The following is a 23540-nucleotide window of genomic DNA, read 5'->3' as shown; positions in this document are numbered from 1 at the left end:
TTTACTGGCCCTGTACTGGTCAGGTCTAGAGAAGCGGTGGGTTGTGGGTTGTGGACATTGCCTTATAAAAGGTACGACGAAATTCGTGACAGTCCATGTGTGCGACATACCATGAGGAGCACACATTTCAATGACCATGAACGATATTCCAGCAGAAGAGGATTACCATATTTGAGTATTAGTGAATTACATTTGGTTATGCCTTGGAATTTATGAGCGCTTGTCGCAACTCTTGGCAAAATACAGCTTTCTTGTGAGCGGTGTAACGCCTGCTATCATCATGCGCAGGGCATTGTGGATAGGGTTATCCATAGTCTAGACGAGCGGTTATTTAGTTACCAGCACGCCCAGGAAATATTAGAGATGATAAAGACCTCAAGTGCATCCGTTGTTGCTGCCAGAAAGTGAGGAAATGCAGCTCAGAGGTAAAACAACCTCTTCGATGCAATTTATTATAATACGGCGCGAGTTACATCGGTTACGCCAGCTCTTAAATACTGTAGTGCGGTACCTATGTACACTGTGTTACTGACCTTTTTGTACGAGCTCATTACGTTCAACCTTGCTAACAGTTTGACATCCCAGGTCAGCCATATATTTAGCATTGTTCGTGTAGTGGTTCTCCACGTAAAGCCTTTAGTTGTAAGAAACAACATATTGTGCCTGAAGTCACTCACTTCCCACCAAAAATGCATTCTTATCCATAGCCATAGCCGAAGAGTTGGTTGAGGTACTCCTCCAACCATACAGGTTGGTCTGGTCAGGTGTGGGAGTGGCCATATGCTCTCATTGTAGTATTATCTTGTGCAATCCACATTTTGGTGTTCAGCGGAATAAGGCTTATCTCTTTGCAGTGCATCCCCATTTTGTGGTGGTCGCTGAGTATGGCGGTCATTGAGTGACCAAATCTTTTCTCTTGAAGGGAATCTAGGTAGTGATTGTGACTAAGTTCGATCTTTACAGCTGCTATGAAAATGATAATACATTTGTGTTTCATATATCGGTTGTTCCGAGGCGGCGTTCACTGGGCTTTGTTGTGAGCAAAATGCCTTATTCGGCTTTCTGGCAACAAGTTTTAAGATGTCTAAGGATATACGCTGGAGATTGTTGCTTATAACACTGCAGTCTTTGGTGTGAGCTTCCAATAGGTATGCTTGAATGAAGACGTTGAGGCACTGGCGGCAGACATGCTTTTACTAATTGTGCTTGTTGCGATGTCATACTAGGCAGCTTATTTTCTGTGTCCAAATATAGCAGCTCTATTTAGTCGTCTCGAATGTTGCCCCGTGTTTTGAGACTCATTTGTGCACAGTGAGTATATGCCCTTTTTCCAGTCAAAGACATTAACTGTGACAGTATTGTTAAGGTGATCAGGTTGTTAAATATCGCTACCCTTCACAGGAAAGTCAATGCCGGCAAAGTTGACATTGCCTAGATGCCTGATTTTATAACATTATGTCTATATATCTATCTCTACGTTTATGCAATCGCAATTGACTATTAAACAATGGGTAATTGGTCAAGATAATAAGAAAACAGTACTGAAGGGACATACAGAGAAGTAACAGTATGAAGCATACAAATAAGTGAAAGTGACAATCTAAGTTATCGATTCTTTATATTCTGCCCAATCTCGCTATTGTGGTGGCAAGGAGATAAATGTACCTCAACTATCGTAGCCCTGAGAATCAATCCGTCCTGCTTGTAATTGCCAATTGATGCTGAAAAGCTCTTGTTTGCGACATACCAAGTCGTTAGCTTCTGCAACTATGTTCCATATTCTTAATGTGTGTAGGGCGGAAAGAAACTGAACTTCAATATTTTGCTGATGTTAATTGTTCGAACTTCGTGATGTTATTTGATCTGGTTTGGCTAGATACTAGGTTTAGAGATTTTACACTGGATATATTGACTAGGATGTTCACTATCTTCAATAGCAAGGTCACCTATGCATAGGTTTGCCTGGACCCAGTGATTCCATCTGGAGATGATCAATCAGGGCACTGATGCATCTCGAATTTCTACATCTGTAGCTTATCCAACAGTCCTCCTCTGAATTGATCATCTCCTAGGTATAGAGAAGACAGAATGACACACTCCAATTATTGGTTGTCCTTGTTCTTCAAATGAATAATGGCCCATAGTTTTACGCACTTTGGTGTTGGGATGCTGTTCTTGCTACAAAACTGGTAGTACTGCAACCCTTGAAGGTCAAGCACTTTGTAGCTATCTAATACCTATCCTGACCCATCATGGTTTCTTAAATGCAAGTGTATAATGACATTAGCTGTATTAATCAGCCTCTTTATTTTGCTTGTTCGCAATAAATCAATGGCCTCATTTCCAAAATTGGCTTCTGCTTTAACGTCGCTAAGATCTACATCATCATCATATACTTTTTGCCTGACTGGTACATCGTTTTCCTACGTAGACCAAATGTTCAAGCAGGCAACAATGCATCAACATGCTCACTTTGGGTAAGCAACTTATTAAAATGCATGATAGTAGACATTATGATTTAACATCTATGTTCATCCTAACTCTATGGGGTTTGATTTCCTTACATGTCAGAAAGAACTTTATTATCAGAATTAAGTGTCCAAATATCTAGCATCTTTTTTCTTGCTGCATGGTTACAACTGCAACTGCACATATTCTGTAATTGGTATCTGTTCACGTACTACACTTCCAACACGGATAAACCCTACATTATTTTGCAAGCTTTTCTGCATATGCACCACAATACTCATTCCAGCTTTTCACAAATATCTCTTTGATGCATAGTGTAAGCCAAGCACACTTGTTGCTTCTTGCACCATTGTTAATATGCAGGCATTATATCAAATCAAAACTTCCCATTTGAGCCAGACTAATAACCTCTGCTTTTCTACTGATATGGCTATAACACGCACCAACCAACCGTCATTATATTTACGTGACCTCTTCCCACAAACTACTGTCAGCCATAGCCTCCAAATTGCCTTGCATCTAGTCTCCCCAGGAGTGCAAGCAGAAAGCTCTTTTACATCTACTTCATTCCTTGCTTTATACACAAATTTCTTTAATTTACTTTTCTTAAATGCATTCAGTTTTGTTCCCATCTTTCAAATGTTCTGATTTGCCACATAATTACATCATTAATTATCAAGTGGTGAACTGCTGGATCCCACATACTGTTATGTTTTCTTGCTCACAAATTTAAATTTGTCCTTATAATGTATACGGTAGCTAGGAACTGGTGCAGAAAGAACAAGGGAAGACTACCAACAACCATACACCACCAATAAGCTACCTGAGCCAAAATTGGAACCTTCGCATACTGAGGTGAGATGTCAGTGATCTGTAAGGGCACGCGAACTGCAGCCCTTGGACAACAGGGGCCCCTTGATGCAACCTTGACCGTGAGACAGGTGCATGTGTATGAAATTTTGAAACCCCAGTTAATCAGGGTATTTTCATGGGCAAAGTTGCATTAAAATATCTTCAGTGGTTCACAATCTATATTCTGAACCAGTGTACAAGTCATAAAATTACATTTTCTCTTGCCGTGACCTTAACGTTGAGGCATGTGGCAACAAAGTCTGGTAATGATATATGCAAAGTTTCATAAAAATTTCTCCAGTATTACAATAATGGATGGACATGTGGAAAGACTGACAATGCCACAGCATAACACTTGACGTGTGACAGGTATAAAAAGAGGTTGTGAAAAAGCACAAAATAAGATACCATATATTAACTAAACTAATTACGACGCTCACAAACATCCATTTTTATTGCAGCATTTCCTGTTAAAATATTTTTGAAAAAAATTAATTGATCTTGATCTTGCCAGAGAGGGTGGGACCTTTTGTGACCGGGACTTTTAACATAGCTTTAACAATTTTTCAGTCATGCTCTTACGATGTCTGCAGTTTGACAGTTTTTAGTAATTTCTAGCACTGGGGCATCGTGCCACAGACATGTAGCATCATGTCCCACCCAGCCACACTATCCTTATACCAGTCTGACCAGTACTGAGTGTTAATCTAGGCAACTGAAAGTACCATTTTAATAAGTCTTTGGTATGACTTGGCTGCTATTCGAACCCACAGCCTCCTGCATCCCAGAGAGACGCCCAAACCCTTAGGCCAATGAAGCAGTCCAGAGAGGATGGGAATACAAGAAAATGAAAGGATAACGCATACTTCTAGTATGCTTTGGATAGACCACTAATCCCTCTAAGTTTTCATCTTCCAATGAAATATGAATCCTTCAAGCAAAACTGCAACGTCTGACAATGCATGTGAATCAATTATCTTGTGATCTAAGAATATTTTTGTGTGTATGCATGCCGTTACATGAAACAAGACACAGGCCCAAGAAAGAGAAGACTACCGACTAATAAGATAACGTTAAATATATATAACAATATGAAAAATTGGATCATTATTGGCTTTATTGACCGTTTTATTAGTTGTTCCCTTGGATATATAGTATAAATGGAATTCATTATAAAGTACATTTACCATGAATGTGTAATATATATATATATATATATATATATATATATATATATATATATATATATATATATATATATATATATATATATATATCACTCTCAGTGTTCTCTAAAGTAATATCATCAAAAACATTATGTAAAATATAGAAGAATACTGTGAGGGTATCATGAATCCATGAAATGTATACAATACTAAAAACATGTCACAATAAAACATATATAAGGTGTTGTTTTGAAAAACGTGTTATGGAAAACGTAGGCCCGAGAGTTTATAAATAGTGCTCTTTTGCAATTAATTTTTATAAACTCAAGACAAGAACGCCATTTTAAAGATGCACGTACTTGCACTAGCTACAGGGTGAGCAGATTAAGACAAGATATGACATGAATCTCCTCCATGAAGTAGACACATGTTTTCAATATAGTCTATCACGTGTGATGGCTCATCTCCGTGTCAATCTATCTCTATAACTACTGTAGCCGATTTGCGATGAATATTGTACTCTCTTTCCATAACATTCGTGAAACCATTTCCTATACCGGGTGAAAAATCAAATTACAATTAATAATAACGAAATCATTTCTGTCATAAAAATAGTGGTAAATTTAATATATAATGAAAAAAGAAAAGAAAAATAATGCTATACAAAAACCCTCAACTGAAAACCCCACTACTTAGAAAACCAAAATAATGTTGTCCCAGATTTTAATTTACACTAAATCTGCCCATATAAAACCCAAACACTTCAAAATTGTAAATATATCTTAGCTGCTAAGATAAGAAAATGTTGATATTTATGGTTCTGAAAAAGACAGGCCATGGGTCAAGTAAAATATACCTGTCACATCTTGGGCCAGATTATTTACTGTTGGCAAATACTGCAGTAGGCTTATCAGCAAGTCAATCACTGAGAACTGTACCTGAGCTTGCCAGGTAAAAACAATCCTTGACAAGCAAAGACAGATTATTGCCGAAAATAAGCCAATGTCAAGTCCTTGTATCTTTCAAAAGGCCAGCTTTCAAGATAAATTAAAAATAACAAAGTGCTTGAAGTTAAGTCAATAATTGGGGTTATTTGACTCCTCATTTCCGACTCATATCGCATGTTCCTTTGCATACATGATCAAAATTACTTTTAAAAATAAACAAGAGAAAAATTCAATACTTCAGCTTCAACAACCTTGCTTTTGGCCATCACTTTCATTACTTTACCCATGGAGACCAACAAAACTGGATTTGTATGGAATACATTGCTAAGCTACTGTATCATTAGATATCATAAAATAATAAAACTACAACTTTTTTAGTTGTTTCAACTTGTACAATCTCACATGGACAGTGTTATAAAGTTTCTGATTTTGTTGCCTCAAAATTGATGGCTTGTTCTGGATATGTCTTACTTGTACCGCTACATTAATATATATATATATATATATATATATATATATATATATATATATATATATATATATATATATATATATATATATATATATATATATATATATATATATATATATATATATATATATATATATATATATATATATATATATATATAATGGACATTTTTTATGAAAGTGACCACAACTACATTGACAACCTCTCGAAACTGAAACTTAAATCCGAGCTCCTATAGGGTTTTGGTTTTGAGGGGTCTCACTGTTTATTAATCCAGTCCCCGCATTCAGAAGACCAGTTTCTTGGGTTCTTCCCAGGTGAATTCAGGTCTTCCAAAATGTCCATAACAGGCGGTCTTCTGGTAGATCGGATTCTTCAGGTTCAATTCCCTGTAAATTTAAAAAAGTAATCCCATGGAAAGTCAGATAAATGTGGGCATGATCGAAGCCAATTAGCACACTATGATTCGTTTAATGGATATGCCAACTCCATTTCACTTGCCACGGCTTTATACTGAGGAACTAGCCTTTGAAAACTAAAATTAAAGGAAGGTGGACATTCAGAATACTGAACATTGAGCTTGTTTGATGTCTTCTCAATAAAAACAGCATGTTCAATTGACGCAATATCCAACAGTCCTTGGTAAATTAATGTTACATACATCAAAGTATGCGTGATAGTCAATCAAGAGCTATAGTTCAATAATTACTTAACGGTCAATAAAACCCAAACAAAGCAAATCAAATATAGATAAAACCCTTCAAAACATTTTCACATCACCTTGACACAAAACCCTTCAAAACATATTCACGTCGCACTGATACAGTGCCCTTAAAAAGATTCATATCACACTGATAAAGCACTCTTCAAAACAACCACATCGCACTGCTGGTAACGCCTTTGAAAACATGTTCACATTATACAAATGTAACACCCTTTAAGACATATTTACATCACACTGACGTAACGCACTTCAGTACATATTAACATCACACTGATGCAATACCCTTCAAAGCATAGTAACTGATGTTAACGTCTTTCAACACTTATTTTTATCATACTGATACAATAGTCCTAACAATTTATTCACATCAGAGCAGCTTGATACCATTGACAAAAGACACAAGACCAATAAAAAAAATAAGTTGAAAGGTCTCTAATGACATAGCATTCGGTACTTGTACGAGGACGATTAAGTAACATCAGTGCATACCATGCACATAATGCTCATTCCAATTTTAAAGAAGTACAACAAACATACTAACCCATGAAAAGTCTGTATGTGTTTCAAACTTACTTGATAATTTTTCCAGGTCTCAAATCGAAGTTTGCTTTCACGATGTCAAGCAGTTCTTTCTCTGACTTCTTTGACGTACCATAGCTGAACACAGTTATTGACAGTGGTTCAGCAATTCCAATGGCATAGGAAATCTGCAAATGAAACCGGCAGTGTACTTTTTGATATTGAAGAGTGGCTAGGCACAACAAATAAAGGAATATGACTTTAAAGATAGTTTATTAATGCAGAGTGACTCAACATGAACACAGTTCATTACTGTATCGTTTTCTTTTCTGCAATAATGATAGGATGGCTAGAGATGGGAAGCAGTCCACTTGGTTTATGAAAAGTCAGGTAATCAGGAATTTCGCATGGTTAAATAATTATTATCAACCCGCAACAATGTGACCTTTAAAATTCAAATTCACCATTTTAATTTAGAATTCTGATGACATTGCATTCTGTTATGAAGGAGTAATAACAGGATTTTCCAGACTGATGCCATTGTGGCCGTATTGGACATCAGGTCAACAGTATGGTATTGACCAGAAATCTAGAAATATCAACAAGATTTTACAGATGGTGGCATCTACCATTCATATTTAAAATAAACAGACACCATAGCAATACTTTCATGAAAACCCTTGCTGATAACATCATTTTTCTTCAGGAAATATAGTGACTATTTTCAAGGTGGTCACTGTGGTGGCTATTTTAGGACCAACAAGACACAATAAATTTTTCACCAGTAAACCCATGTTAACATGACCATCTATTCAATGGTAGCAATACAAAATTCTTGAACATGGCAGCAATGGGAGTAATATTAGATGTGCATGTGGCACCATTTTCATTTTGGACCAACTAAACATTACAAGAGGTTTTCTAATGAAAACTCCATCGCAATGTGACTATTCAGGAGTAGCACTAATTTGAAGATATTGATGTTGGCTGCTGTAGGCCATACTGGACATCAAATTGGTACCATTTTTATTTCGAATCGATTAGGTATCTTTACAAGTTCTTTTAGTCAAAACCCCAAGCTGATATGACCATCCATTCAAGAGTAGTGATAATGGAATTTTCCAGATTTTTATGTGGCTGCCATGGAATATTAGCTTCATTCAGGATCAAGTTGAAGTTTTTCGTGAAAACCTCATGACGATATGCTCACCCACGCATATGGTGTAGCGACAACAAAACTTTCAAGATGACTGCGATATTGGTTACAAGATCTGCACCCTGTTCATTTACAACCAACAAGCCATTATACAAATTATAAGAATATTAGTGAAACAACTGTGTCATATGAATTTCTCCTCAGGATGAGTAGTTATAACATTAGTTTTAAGATGACTGACTTCAAGGTGTGGCATGCAGACAGATAAAGATAAAAATATGATTAACATCCAGTCGTGGTAGGACATCATATGTAGAATTTTAAAACCAATATTCGTTCAGTTTGGTTTGAAAAGAATAGTTTCCTTAAACAAGAAATTAGTTATGTCAGGAAATCTGTTTTAACGGACAATTTTGGTTGGAGTATCACGATCAACCCTTGCTGTTGTGATATCAAATGTGATGTGGATCATCTATTAGAAATTCTATTGCAGTCGATCTACCTGAATGAGGACCCTCTTGCATAGTCCAGCCTTGACCAGTGACTTGGCAACCCAGCGAGCTGCATACCCTGCAGAACGGTCCACTTTGGTGTAATCTTTTCCAGAGAAAGCACCACCACCATGTGCTCCCCAGCCTCCATATGTGTCAACAATGATTTTCCTACCAGTCAAACCAGCATCACCCTATAAGACAAATTAAATGTATCATGGTTCCACTCATCTCCAAAACGTGCTTCAAATAAGTGCTTCTCTGGAAATCTGTACAAGAAATGTTGATGTCGACTCTGCTGTAAGTGTTGGAAAGTGCAATCGTAGCTATGCTATCTCATGCATGTGTAGGGTTTACCAGTTCATCAGAATAAAAATTGCTGAGTTTAGTTACGTATTCCCTACAAGGTTTATTAAAGACATATATGTGACAAGATTAATGATAAACAATACGTTCACAAATGCACGACTTCTTCCCTTGCATGCCACCTATATCGATCAAGGAGACAAGTCTATGCCTCAAAAAATAGGTCATAAAATGTTTGGTCAAAAGGTACAGCTTCTGGTGAAAAGCATAATGTGTACGAAGTTTCAAAATAATCCTCCAGCAAGCGAGATCACGCATCTGCCAAAACAGCCATCTGAAAGCCAAACATACAAGCAATTCGATATGACATATATGTACTATCTTGTTAATGACCAAACAGGTCAAAAATCAAAATCACTTCAAATTTTATTGATCCTGCTTACTTTCGAAACTACCCAAGATCAAGACAAAACAACATATTCACAGTTTGTCAACAATCAAAATTATACCTTCCAGTCTGGTAACAAGTTCGACCAATCACGTGAATGATCATCTCACAATAATTTATGGCTTAGGTATATTGTAGAAACTGTCCAAGAACCTTGCGTTACAAACATATACAATGGTCCTACTCTTATAAGGTTCTAGATATGTATTAAAATAATATGTGACCGCTACTAAGCGTACATTTAAAATTTTTTCACCAATATGCTGGCTGCTGGTCAAATTAGAGGGGTGGCTTTTCTTTAGAGGTCAATTTAGACACAAACTCGTTGGTGTCATAAGATTCTGACAGTACAAGTGGGTGGCCGTTTAAGAGGGGGACGATTGCATCCCAAATTTCACGACATTGTGGAGCAAACATGTCTTCCAGGGTAGTAACAGGCTCAGCCAGTCAGTTGTAAGATCACTGAATTAACATGCATGGATATTGCTTATTATCACACTTGTATTAGATCTTGATGACATAAACAGACATTTCAAGTTTGACAAAAATCAGATTAAAAATAGAGCCTCAAGATTTGTAACAACCTCAGCAAACCAGGTTTACGATCACCTTATTTATATGCCTGAATATTGCTCATTATCCAATTTGTCCAAGATATTGAAGGTTAAATATGGAAGTCCCCGTTTAAACTTAGCTATGCATTTCCCACACAAGAAAACCAGTATTCGTCATTATAATTTTGTAAGCATTGCTTGATAACAACTGCATCATAAAGTACAGCCTACACGAACACTGGTGCTGGTGTATTGCTGGAAAGAAATTGATACTTAAACGATTATAGTGTAGGGAGGTTTGGGACAGGTTATGAAATGAACAATGATCTTGTAGAAATTGACAAAATTAAACTGACTGGTGCTACTACAATTACCAATAATTACTGACCGACCTCTCAGAGGGATCCAAGACGATGACCATTATTGGAAATAATAGTGGGAAAAAACTGCGCATTTGGTTGGTATATTTGCCAACATTTATATCATACAATTCACATTTCGAAAATAAATAAATTTTATAACAATTTGTCCAAACAATTCTTTTAAAATAAACTACATTTTTAAAGGTACATTGGGGACCATGCCCCCTTGAAATTAAACAACTCTCCTAACACTTAAAAGCCATTATTGCTTAGCTGTAATTATTTCATGCTCCACCTCATGAATATATTGCATTCAGAAGATGTAAAATGTAGAATATATATTTTAAAAAAACTGGTCGACCATGGGATTATATTTATTTCCAAAGGACTTGACAATTTTTCGAATGCATAAGCTGAACTCTTTCAACTGCATCGTTCTTTTACAAATGCATGAATTGAATTATCACATGCATCTGTACGTGTATAAATCTACCTGTGGTCCACCGATGACAAATTTCCCAGAAGGCTGAAGATGGTAGATGGTGTTTTCATCTCTGTACTTCTCTGGGATTACTGGTTTAACAACTTTCTCCATCAATTCCTCGCGCAAGTCTTCTAAAGTGATGTTTTCATCATGCTGAACAGATATTACCACAGTGTGGACACGAATGGGAATGCATGCTCCATTCATATATCTGTATTCAACTGTCACCTGAAAAGGAGGCAAATAAATTGTTGTTTACATGTGTGATATGGTGTACAACTGAGCTGTTTTAAAGTCATTTTGCAAACAGCCGAACCTGAAATGTATGTTGTGAGCAATATTTACAATATGTTCTATTTTTGTATGAACCCCACTGCATTTTACACTTCAATGTCATTCTGCGTGTTTGGGCTAATGATTCATACATTCCAACTGGGCAACCTTTGGTGAACATTCAATTACATATATCCACAAAATAGGCTTTGAAAAATACATTACTTCAGTGGTAACAAGATTTTATTAGATGGCTACAGTGCCGTGTTGTGGTCAGAGGTTTCATTAGAAATTCTTACATATTGCTTTAGTGTTTTAATGAAAAACTAAAGCTGTTTCAACCATCTGTTCTGGAGGAGCTGACCACAAATATTTTCAGTATTGTCATCAAAGCAACCATGTTGGAGGTTCAAATGACATCATTTTTGTTACCAAAAAAAATACATACCGGAAGAAGGAAGTATTTTTAAAAAATTGTCGGCAAAGTCATCCATTCCAAAGCAGTAGCTTTTACAAGGTTTATTAAATTCTAAGACCACATTGGTATCATTTCATCAAGTACCAACTTCACATAGTAACAAAGTTTTTATTAAAACCACATCAACATGACCATGCTTTAAAATGGCAACCATGCTAACTTTTGTTTGAGGTCCGTAGTGCAAGGACAAGAATGTCTGGATGGTCAACAAGCTAGCCATATTGTTTGTCAGATTGGCATCTTTGTCATGTAGTACCAACCGGACACCATGCAACTAAAGCCATCGATTTACGAGAATTAGTGACGAAAGATTTCGTAATATTAAATGACAAATTGTATATTTGCATCAACGTAATATCTTGTCATCAGTTTACCCTAAACAACTTAGATATTTCTCATCACAGGGTGACATTAACGTAAAACAATGTTACACTAACAGTTGTCCAACACTGACACTGCAACGTGTCTGACTAACACGCACCTTGAATGTTTTCATTGCTAGATTGTTTAAAAATGGATATTCATTGCAAACATCTTTTTTTTTCCTCTGGACCATTTCATGTGTATCTATCTATCTTTCTATATATCTGTGAATATATAGACGCAGTGGTCAAATCTGCAGAGTGTATAACTTGCCAAACAAAAAGCATTAAAACTATCTTAATTTACCGATTTGTCATTCGGCAAGCACCGTGCAAACTCCAACATGTTGAGCCCCAATTCGACCTTGTTCTGGGCATTGGGAATGTAGAATGTTCCAGCCCAGAAGTTGCCTTTTGGAATAAAGAAGCAACTGTAACAACCATATGTAATAGACATTGTTTAAACCGATTTCTGAAAGTATATACAGTACTTCCCAGCTCAGCAAAAAAAAAAAACTGTGCTGGAAAACCAACACTTGGATAAGAGACAATGTACACGAAAATTTGCATCAGAATATACTGTATGGTTTGTGAGCTATAAAAGGTTACAAGGAGCTGATGTAGTGGAGATTTAATACAAATGAAGAAAGTCATGGAATCTAACAGAATTGGACCCAAAAAGTTTAAATCATTAAAATGCAGATGTAACAGTCAATTTACATACAAAATAGGTTCTAACTGAGTGCAATGATTACAGAGCTTTGCTAATTATTAGTGAAAACAGATTAACAGATTACTTTACGGTTCATGCATTTCACTTCAAGGCCTGACAAAAAAAAAAAAAAACATTGCAGAGAGGCACTAAGCAATGGATACAATTTGTTGATGATCTCTGAATGAAAACTGATAAAACGATGCAAACACCAAATACAACACTTTTTTAAACAATTCTGAAACAATATGATGTTAGGTGATTGTGGTTGCTCAACAGTAATTGATGCAACTTATGACATTTACAGGTGCAATATCAACAGCTAATATCATGAATTTAAATATCATTATTCCAATTACTGTGAACACCTATGCCTGGTAAATGTGGTACGTTATTTAGTTAGTTGTTAACATTGTGTGACATAGGCAACACATGACATATACTGCAATGTTGCTCCGTTGGTGCTAGTAAAACTGTAACATGGTTAGGTGTTACTAGTATATGTGTTAATCTTGTGCCGTGATGCTTTTGCAATATGTGCATTACAATCCAATTATTTTTTACGATTAAATGTTGGAACCTGCTCTCTTTAAAATCCAAAACAAAGAAATACATAAACACTAAATTACATCATCATGGATCTATGTTTGTCAATGTAATGTCTTTACTACCTGTGTTTTGGAGTCAGGTCTGGCCCAAAGCAACTCTCCACTCCTTCTCAACTGGGCCATCTTGGCATTCAGCTGGTGAGACAGAACCACTGTGAGAGGCATGCATTCCTCAGTCTCATCTGTGGCATACCCGAACATCAAACCCTGCCATATCACCAAAAAAGAAATAACATTCAGTGAAAGCCATATGTGGTATCAAGATGTGTTTACCAGACACTCTCTGTTACAGGTGTATGTTACCATAACACAAATTCTCCTCCTCGCTAACTCTGAAAGTCATTGCATGGAGTCAATAATCAAACTAGGGAACTGCTATTTTATTCGAGCTTGAACAAATTTCATTTAGCAACCTTTGACCTGTTTCTGACTTCAAACGTTCATCTGCACTGCATACATTTTACCTCATTTTAATCTGCATATAATTTGGAAGACTAAAATCGTAAACGTCATCTACAAACTTTTCTCTGATAATTCAGGTTCGGCGCATTCATACATTCTAATGTCTTTCCATGCTCTACCTGCTCAATGTACTTCCGAATGGTAAAGTCTTCCCAGACTGTTTGCACTACAAAAATACAGTATTGGTACAAGTCTAAGATACAGCTGCTCGAGTACTTTTCTCTTTACTCGCGTCCGCACATAAGACTTTTGGCATCCTAAGAACCCTGGCAGCACATCAATTTAGATTAATAGTGCATGCACTAGCACACAATTTTCCTCTACATCAGTATTCAGTACATACAAATTGCTGTACATATTATTGATAATGTGGTTCTTACCTGATCTCCAGCACCAATTTCCTCGTCCTTCTTATCAACATGAACACCCTGGGCTATATCTGGACTTTGCTCCCCAAGGCCAACAAGAACATTGCATGTTTTATAGTCAAATCCTGCATAAGGTAGAAAAAATGTTTTCGTTGGTTTTGTTTTGTTTTGTTTTTTTTTTTGTTTTTTTTTTGTTTTTAAATTAAAAAATGTAATGCGCAGGAAATGCAAAAGAATGCAACTTACATATGCCATTATCATGAACGGTAACTGATTGGTTTAATTCTTAAAGTGCTTGTTGAGGCATGTTGTATATCATGCAAGCATCTATTTACACATCCAGATACTTAAGTTTTTCATAATCGGTTGTAAAACATAATTCGACTTGTACATTGGACCCTGGAACAACTATTCGTCACAATTTTACCATGCGTTTAGCAAAGTTTTATAAAGGACGATTAAATCAATGATATCTGAACAACACAATGACAGACTCGCAACACAACGATGATTTAATTTGGCAGACACTGCTTGATGATAGTCATGATGATAATGATTTGAAAGCTTTTAAGACAATAAGATAATTTGAGCTGGTAAAAGGTTAATGGAAATTCGAATGAGTGACTTCTCGCCCGTAAAGTGTGTTAAATACAAGTACGATGTGTATGCAGTCATTTGGCGGAATTTCCCTCTATCTAGCCCCATGGATAATACCAAGCCAAGCCTATTTAAGGTAATTACTTTTCAGAGATTTCTTGTACCTGATCAAGGATGAAATAAATGTATATGCAGAACAGAAACAAAATGGGGCAGACTTGACTGACAATACTACGTACATATATGTGTGTAGTAGGTGTTTTATGGTATATTAGCACAAAAGTGGACATGCATATCTAATAAAAGGTTGAATTTGAAAAATGTAAAGATACAAATTAGACACAAAGTTTGGACGATACAGCCTTCCAAGCAAATTTAAAGTTATGTACAAGATACACAAATAAAACGAAGATATTCAAATTCTGCATAAAGAATATAAAATTAATATAAATAGGTACAATATGAATAATCTTTATAAAATGTTTTTTACAATCATTTCATGTCAAAATACATATTTCTCACATGACGAAAATTTATACTAAATGAGAATGTGATCCACTGTCAGTTGGCATGCTGGCAGGAAATATTGTGGTCAAGGTTCTTCGTTCATACGTCAGGTATGCAAGTCTGTAATGCAACTGGCAATACTACATCATCTCTCCTACTTACTCTATACGAGACATGCCATTCTTCAAAAGTGTGTTTATGTTCTGAAGTTTGTGGGTGGAGGTTTCATTCGACATATTTTGACAAGTATGGCACATGCTGATTGAAACAATATTATAATTCAATATATGTTATTTTCCATTCCAAAATGTGTGGATGTAGGTCAGCGTTGGCTGCTTTATCGACCCGTTCAATCTCCTTTATGTCATTGTGATTAGGCTGTCAACAGCACAGCTTATTTTTGCACATATTGTACGAGAATAACATTTTTCGGTAATATCTGTTATTTTAATGGGTTATTGGATTTAATATTTAGCATGGCTTTTAATGTGGAAAGGAAATCATACAAAATGAAATATTTTGTTTTCCTAGGGAAACGTTTTAATGCAATTATAAGATCTGTGGACAGCACAAATGGATGCTTTATCTGGCAACAGGCTTGAGATCGTTCCATAAGTTGTTGCATCTGCAGCTACAACTTAGTACAACTTAGTCTCCGTCTTTCATACTATATGTATACAGAGACATACAGCCTTGACAAGATTCAAACATTTCGTTGATTTTACTCTAAAAAAGGAGAGGAATTGCGAAAGATGTTTTGAATTCACAAACTTCTAACATGGTTTTGGGAGATTTTTAAAACTACTGTTGTGATTAGATTTACAACAGCTGCATGATAAACGGGAAACCCAACACAAAATAAAATTAAATTGTTATGGCATTAGTTATGACCATGGGCTTGGAGCACAAATTTTGTAAATATTTTCACTGCGCAGTTTGTGACATCAACCAGGTATACCCCAACCCCGAAGGACTTAGAGGTGTAATTTGTGCTAATACAAATGTCAAAAAGGCAAAATTTGAACATTAAAGGTGTAATATATATATATATATATATATATATATATATATATATATATATATATATATATATATATATATATATATATATATATATATATATATATATATATATATATATATATATATATATATTACTAATCTTAGTAACCCTACTTTTTGGAGGCTCTGACTTTATAGATAATATTACATGCCATTATTACAGTATATTTAATGAATAATGTACATTTATATTACTACTAAGCTGGAGCTGCAGTACAAAATATTTAGCAAACAGGGGCAAATTCATTGTGGATTAGGACCAAAATACAAACACAAAACACTGAAAACAATTATATTCAACACTTACTTTGACTAGTCTATAGGTCTAACTTTTATCAAATAATTGTGAGGTCCACAATTTCTGCAATGGGCATGACAAACTGCTCAATCTAAGTCTTATATTGCATCATTCTCATAATCTTGTAAACAAATTTTAAATTTTGTAAAGCGGTGTTGATTTGTCCTTTTTCTGATCAGACAGTTCTTGAAGTTTAAAAAGACCCATCTGCTCTAAGTGTTTTTATCCAGAAGTTAAACCTTATCCGGTGTCATTTTCTGTAAAGGTACAGACTGGTTTGATACCTAACTTCACAATTACTATATATAATCTGCAAGGCAAAGTTTCAAATTAAAGAAACCAATCTGTTTTCTTGAAATAGTTCATATACAATTCCAATCAATATAAACTTATGAAAGTACATGTAGATATACGATGGACAAATTAGTTCTTACGCTATCCTTATGTAAAATATTCTCAATTTTCTTCCTTTGTAAAATAGTCTCAAACTGTTATGATCATTGAAATTATGAAGACGACAAATAAAAAAAAACACTACCTTTAGGTTTCGTTGGATAGTTTCATATTTCTACATACTTTTATTTTTTAAGGTAGATGTAATGAGAATAAATATCATAAGCTTAGATTTGATAAATTCATCCATAATCTACATCTGGAATGTGGTTTACATTTAGTTTGAGTTAGGCTTGAAAATGGATTGACTTGTTTGGTGACTGCATGTCACAGACCAGCATTGCAGATCAAATATATTACTTCGGCTGCACATAAACCGTCAATTTGGCTTATGTAGTCAGATATGTCCGCTACAGAGGAAAATATCTAAACATCAAGAATGTTGATGTGTGACGGGATGTACGCAGATTTGTTATATTACTAGTGAACATTAACCTTGTATGAGGCACATACATATTGTTTCAATACATTCTCAAAGGAACATATTTAAAATAGCTCAGGCTATAAAGGACAAATTAAAAGTAGTTGGTGGAGGTGTCGGCAGAGAATAAAAACGGCCAGTTTTATAAAGAATTAGCATGATGAATAATTCCATTAAAATATGGCAATCATGCTTACAAAAAAAATCACTAGCTATTTTGTATTTGTATCTTTAATGTAAAATTATTCTCATTTTTCTGCAATACGTCATCCTCTGATGAAAGTTCATCAATCAACTGTCCAAAGAGACTTTGTTGCTTTATTTTTATTTGTTATTGTACAGGAAAATTTCATCCATATACAGGTGAACATAAAATCTAATTCGCTGAAGAAAGGGAAAGGCTAGTACGTAATTAACCTCAAACTTCAGCAAAAATTAGAAGAGATATATTTCCTAATATTCAACGCAAAAACACCAGAACAAGCAATTATACAGGTCACTAAGTTAATAATTGGACGCAAGATGATAAACATATACCAAAATAATCAAGGACATCTGCAACATTTTGCATGAGAGATTGTCTTCAACAACGATGCATGTTTAAAACATATTTGAACATTGTCATTATAAAGGAATAAAAATAAATGAAATACAAAGATAATTTGCAATTTCACACGTATTTGTGCATGCCAGTGTACATATGATCAAGTTAGAGGTGACTCTATCCTTTTAATAAAGTTCAGACTTCAGCAATCATTCTTCATACAGGTGTTATGTTTCTATTAGGTGGTTATTAAAATAAAGACAATGTAATCCATGTGAAATATGTGATTTCTGAAATGTGTAAAACTAATTTGAATAATGTGATACTTACCTGCCTTGCTTACCTTCCAAGATACAAAGTCCCCTTGTCTGAGCGCACAGTTACAACTTCCCATGAGGAAGAGAATCATGCATGAGCTAATGACGTGTAGTCAGACTGGTTATGGGTTCAACATGTTCTATATTTCTATAATATTCCATATAATGGAAGGTTGGAATTCTGCACTATAATGAAGGGACTTGAGCTCTTAGAATATAAGCAGGGCAGTAGTGATATATATATATATATATATATATATATATATATATATATATATATATATATATATATATATATATATATATATATATATATGTATATATATATGTGTATATAAATATATATATATATATGTGTATATATATATGTATATAAATATATATATATATATATATATATATATATATATATATATATATATATATATATATATATATATATATATATATATATATATATATATATATGTATATATATATATATATATATATATATATATATATATATATATATATATATATATATATATATATATATATATATATATATATATATATATATATATATATATTGTATTACTGCTATTACATTTTAAAGAAAATATTTCCTCGAGTTATTCAGCATCAAGGAATCTTTCGTTACATAAATACATAGAATTCAAGGGTTAACACAACTTGACACAGATCTTTGGGCATCATAAACATATTTTAAGACCGAAAGTATTTGTGTTCAAACATTACTGGTAAAATGAAAACCGGTTAAACAACCGATTCTTATTAACTTTACCCACCTTTTCTGGAATCATCATATCCAATCTCTTTGATGGTATTTCGGATGACTGATTGATAGTCCACATGAGCTTTGGAGGTAATTTCACCAAACACCATAATCATGCCGGTTTTGGCAGCTGCCTCACAAGCGACCTTAGCATTTGGATCCTGCTTCAGATGTGCATCAAGGATTGCATCACTGATTTGATCACATATTTTGTCTGAAAAAGTGAAACTTTCAGTTGTTGAGAACACAAATTGGAGCGGAAAATGTTACGGAAAGTGGCCACATGAAGCTGGGTCTATTCAAGATTACAACTGTGGGATTCATGCGCATTTGTAAAGTAACTTACTAAAACATCATCTGGATTATATTTTCGAGCTTAAACATGTGCTTATTAGATCCCTCCATATTGAAAATATTTCCACTTTTCTGCAAACGCAGAGTCGGTAGGCGATATTAAAGATATTCAGGAATTTCATTTTGAACGCGCGCTGCATTGATAAATTGGAAACAATTTCCATCGAAGATAATGATTTGTAATACATTCGAAAAAGAAGTATTTTGGCTCCTGACTGTTTAGGTTGTGATTGAATATTCAAGACAAATTAATCTAAATTCACACTCAATATTATTATCACAACCAAATGTAAAAGTCTAATTTCTAAAAACATAACTCATTGTCATTGAATTTACTTACATAAAATTAGTATCATCCGCCTTTTTTAGAGGAGCAAGTCTTGCAAATGTTTATACGAAAGGTGTGTGTATACAATGATTACCATAGAAAAGGGAAGTAAAGCTTTGAGCCCCACCCATCCTCCTTCACGGACTTCAATTTTTAAAAATATATTCTTTGAAAAGGACCAAAGGCATTTTAAATCTTTAAAAAGGTTGAAGACGCTATTTATGATTAGATATCTCCCCTCTCCCTATCCTTTAGTTAATAAGAATTAGCCAACCATATTCTCCATGCAGAGGAAGTCGGTGATTGTACATATATATATATATATATATATATATATATATATATATATATATATATATATATATATATATATATATATATATATATATATATATATATATATATATATATATATATATATATACATATATATATATACATATATATATATACATATATATATATATATATATATATATATATATATATATATATATATATATATATATATATATATATATATATATATATATATATATATATATATATATATATGTATATAAATTTATATTCTAGATAGGATGAGATAATAAAGATGGGTGTAAGAGGCAAAATACAAGAAACATGTGGAGTGGCAAGACATCTGAAAACCATGTAGCTGAAATTGTAGTGTAAAAATTGTGGAGGGGACTACAGGATATGTACGTGTACGTTCGTAGGGTTATATGGAGAAGGAAACACCACAGAAACACAAATTGTTTGAACACACTTCTGTTAAAAATAAATATCTTGAATTCCATGGAATTTATTTTGGCTCGTATATCATTGTTTCCTTCAGTGGACTGTTTATATGGTCACAAGCAACTAATTATTTTATGAATTAATTATTGTATTAACTATGAAATTAGCATATGTGAGTCGTATATTAAATACTTCATTTAAAAATAAAGATGAGTCGCTTAGATATCAATAATGGTTTCAGAAATTTTCTGAAATTTGTTGACTTAATTTTAAATGGTTTCAACTCTCTCCGCTTATGGAACAATGATGCAAAAAGACATGAAAATAGTTTTTCGCTGATAATCAATAACATATTTAACTTGGGATTTCATTAACACCGATAGGAACCAGATTGATATTCTGTATCAATAAAAAGATTTGTTGTCTCAGCTGTAAAATCAAAACCATGTTATTTTTAACCCAATATATAATGTATTACAAAATATTTGTGAGAAACACCATATTCATATGACCATCAATTCATAAAAAGGTATTGCTTTTGGGGTTTAGAGCCATTTCTCAGTGTAAGATAGGTTATATGCGGCAGCCAGAATAAGTGGGTGGAAGAACCCTGGAAAACCCCGGTAAGAACTACCAGTCAGTGGGAAGCTACTGGCAGCTTTCACACATATCGCAAGACTCGAACCCACGTGGACAGAGGTAAGATGGCAATGATGATGAAGTTGAGGTCTTTAGACCACTCGGCCAACTAATGATCCTTCATCACAAGTAGCACCATATATTGATAATGACCACTATGGTGGCATATTGGATGTTAATTCAGCACCGTTTTAATTTAAGACCAACTAGATAGACATTACAGACCTTAGTGAAAACCCCATATTGATATTACCATCGATTTATTAGTAGTAACGAATAGATCTTCATCATGGCTGGCACAATGGATATAGTGGACGTCAGAAATGCGCCAGTTTCATCAAGATCAAGTTGACATAAAATGTCTTCTGGTGAAACCCCGTGATGATAAGACCATCCATCCAGTAGTAAAAACAACAACATGATTTAAGAAAAGGTTAAAGTGATGGCCATAATGGAAGGTTATGAAGCACTTTATTTTAATTTAGGAGCATGCAGACATGGAATCGAATGTGTGTGTGTGTGTGTGTGTGTGTGTATGTGAAATTACAAAGCAAACATACAGGTAGTTTAAAACGAGTTGTGAGAAGATATTTGTGCTAATGGACAGATAATGCATAATTGGATATCTTCTAAACTCTTCGAGAAAAAATTAGTATATTATATAGAGGACTTGCAACACCAATTTATTATCATCTAGTGATACAAAAATAGCAATGACAACTAGCTATGCTCAAGTGGGGGATAAGGGGCTTTATCCAGCTTTAAGAAAATAACATTGGACCCAGAGTCCAAAACAGGTTGTTGTTTCTTTTTGTTTTTGCACCATGCATTGCGTGACAACTTCTTTCATGGAAATGGCGGTATCTGCAAAATTGTAGCCTCGAAACCGTGATTATCTGGACTTATACTTTTTGAGCATGATTTTACGCGAGTCAACTTACAATGAAACCTTCAAATTAAATTTGAAGCCTCATAATTCGCCAAAGTCACACTCAACACGTACACTTTAGAAGAAAAAAGATTTTAAACCTTTATTAAGAAATTTTACATTTGTAACTGATACAGCCTTGTCAGAAATCGAGTTTTGAACGAAGTGGGTCAGACTTGGAATCAAAACCAGAAGCTGCATTGCCAATACGGCAAAAGTAGTACATGTAGTGACGTCATATTTAAGACTAAAACATGTTGCCTTACAAATGAATGTCAACTTTTGAACAAAATAAACAAACTGCAAAACAGTTACACAACTTTTCAATCACCATATATGCAATTTTAATAGATTTATTTGCCAGCTTAATAATGCATATTAATTAACCCGTTCACCATTGCAAGGAGTGTAGTCAACTGTTATCTGGATTTTTAATTTACTACCATTGTTCGGTACAATAGCACATGAAATCGAAACGATGAATAAAATGCATTATAATTCTTTGATTTGCCTCGACAATACTTTTAATTAGGAGTAAAAGCGACACGACTTTTTAAGTATAATCAGGGACGATTGTATTCAAAATTCCTGTTCCTATGAAAAACACTGTTGCTAGAAGCACTGAAATATGCCCAAAAACCGAAATATACATCGAAATACAAAATTATTTGTATGTGATGTACGATGAAAGTTTACGCATGTTGATCAACAAATTCGTACTACCCTATATTGTGACGATTAGATTAGACGTGCTCTTTATAATGACCTGGTTTAGAACCTGGCCACTGTTGTATAAGTCAACAGCGACCGACAATTTTCGTCTGGAAGTTTCTTGACAGTTTAGGTACAAATGCATTCAATAAATTAGGATAGACTTCGGTTAATCAAACATGATAGTAAATTTTAAAATATTTTAGATTTAAGACGAGCAAATGCACATTCACGACTTGTATGAATTTTACTTTTATAATTATAATAATAGCAAGTTATAATAACACTTGTATATCTACCATAAGAAGAAATAATGTTTAAACATTGGGCAGATGCCAATAAAAATAATTAGCTGTGCATGGTCGTTACAATATGTACATGGTATAGTGGCACTACCTGTGACGTTATTAAGAAGGAACGACTACTCCACTTAGTAAGATGTAAACAAACGTACGTGACCAAATATCATCATATCCATCATAATCTATTAGCATGAACAGTGTATGGCATTACCTGGGTGACCCTCTCCAACTGATTCTGATGTGAAAAGGAATTCCCCATTCATTCCGTTTCCTAATTCATTTTCCATAGCTCTTTACTGTTCAATTCAACAATCACGTATAACTAGAAAAGAGGCAGTTCCTCGTCT

At 34.3% G+C, this 23540-nt stretch overlaps 1 protein-coding gene across 1 annotated transcript; it reads right to left on the bottom strand.

The window, feature by feature from the left end:
* Positions 1 to 4420: 4420 nt before the first annotated feature.
* On the bottom strand, positions 4421 to 23532 carry LOC149792208 (S-adenosylmethionine synthase-like). Its single transcript, XM_089970713.1, has 8 exons — positions 23405 to 23532; positions 19204 to 19404; positions 14226 to 14338; positions 13447 to 13590; positions 10960 to 11178; positions 8808 to 8990; positions 7204 to 7337; positions 4421 to 6295 (listed from the first exon to the last, which is right to left on the bottom strand). Exons 1-8 carry the CDS (start codon positions 23478 to 23480, stop codon positions 6193 to 6195), a joined length of 1173 nt encoding a protein of 390 aa, XP_089826839.1. The 5' UTR covers positions 23481 to 23532; the 3' UTR covers positions 4421 to 6192.
* Positions 23533 to 23540: the final 8 nt, after the last annotated feature.

The sequence above is a fragment of the Sinohyriopsis cumingii genome, chromosome 9 (genome assembly GCF_028554795.1).
Source record: "Sinohyriopsis cumingii isolate HCF-2022 chromosome 9, ASM2855479v2, whole genome shotgun sequence".
NCBI lineage: Eukaryota > Metazoa > Mollusca > Bivalvia > Unionida > Unionidae > Sinohyriopsis > Sinohyriopsis cumingii.
The sequence above is the reverse complement of the archived record's forward strand: the minus strand, read 5'-3'. Positions and strand labels throughout refer to the sequence as shown.

Excerpts from the sequence above, each read along its gene's own strand:
- LOC149792208 (XM_089970713.1), bottom strand. The coding sequence starts at position 23,480 with ATGGAAAATGAATTAGGAAACGGAATGAATGGGGAATTCCTTTTCACA. Across the intron at positions 8,991-10,959 it reads TTGTCATCGGTGGACCACAG|GGTGATGCTGGTTTGACTGG; the intron begins GTAGATTTATAC and ends TTTGTCTTATAG. Across the intron at positions 7,338-8,807 it reads GCAAGAGGGTCCTCATTCAG|ATTTCCTATGCCATTGGAAT; the intron begins GTAGATCGACTG and ends TTTCATTTGCAG.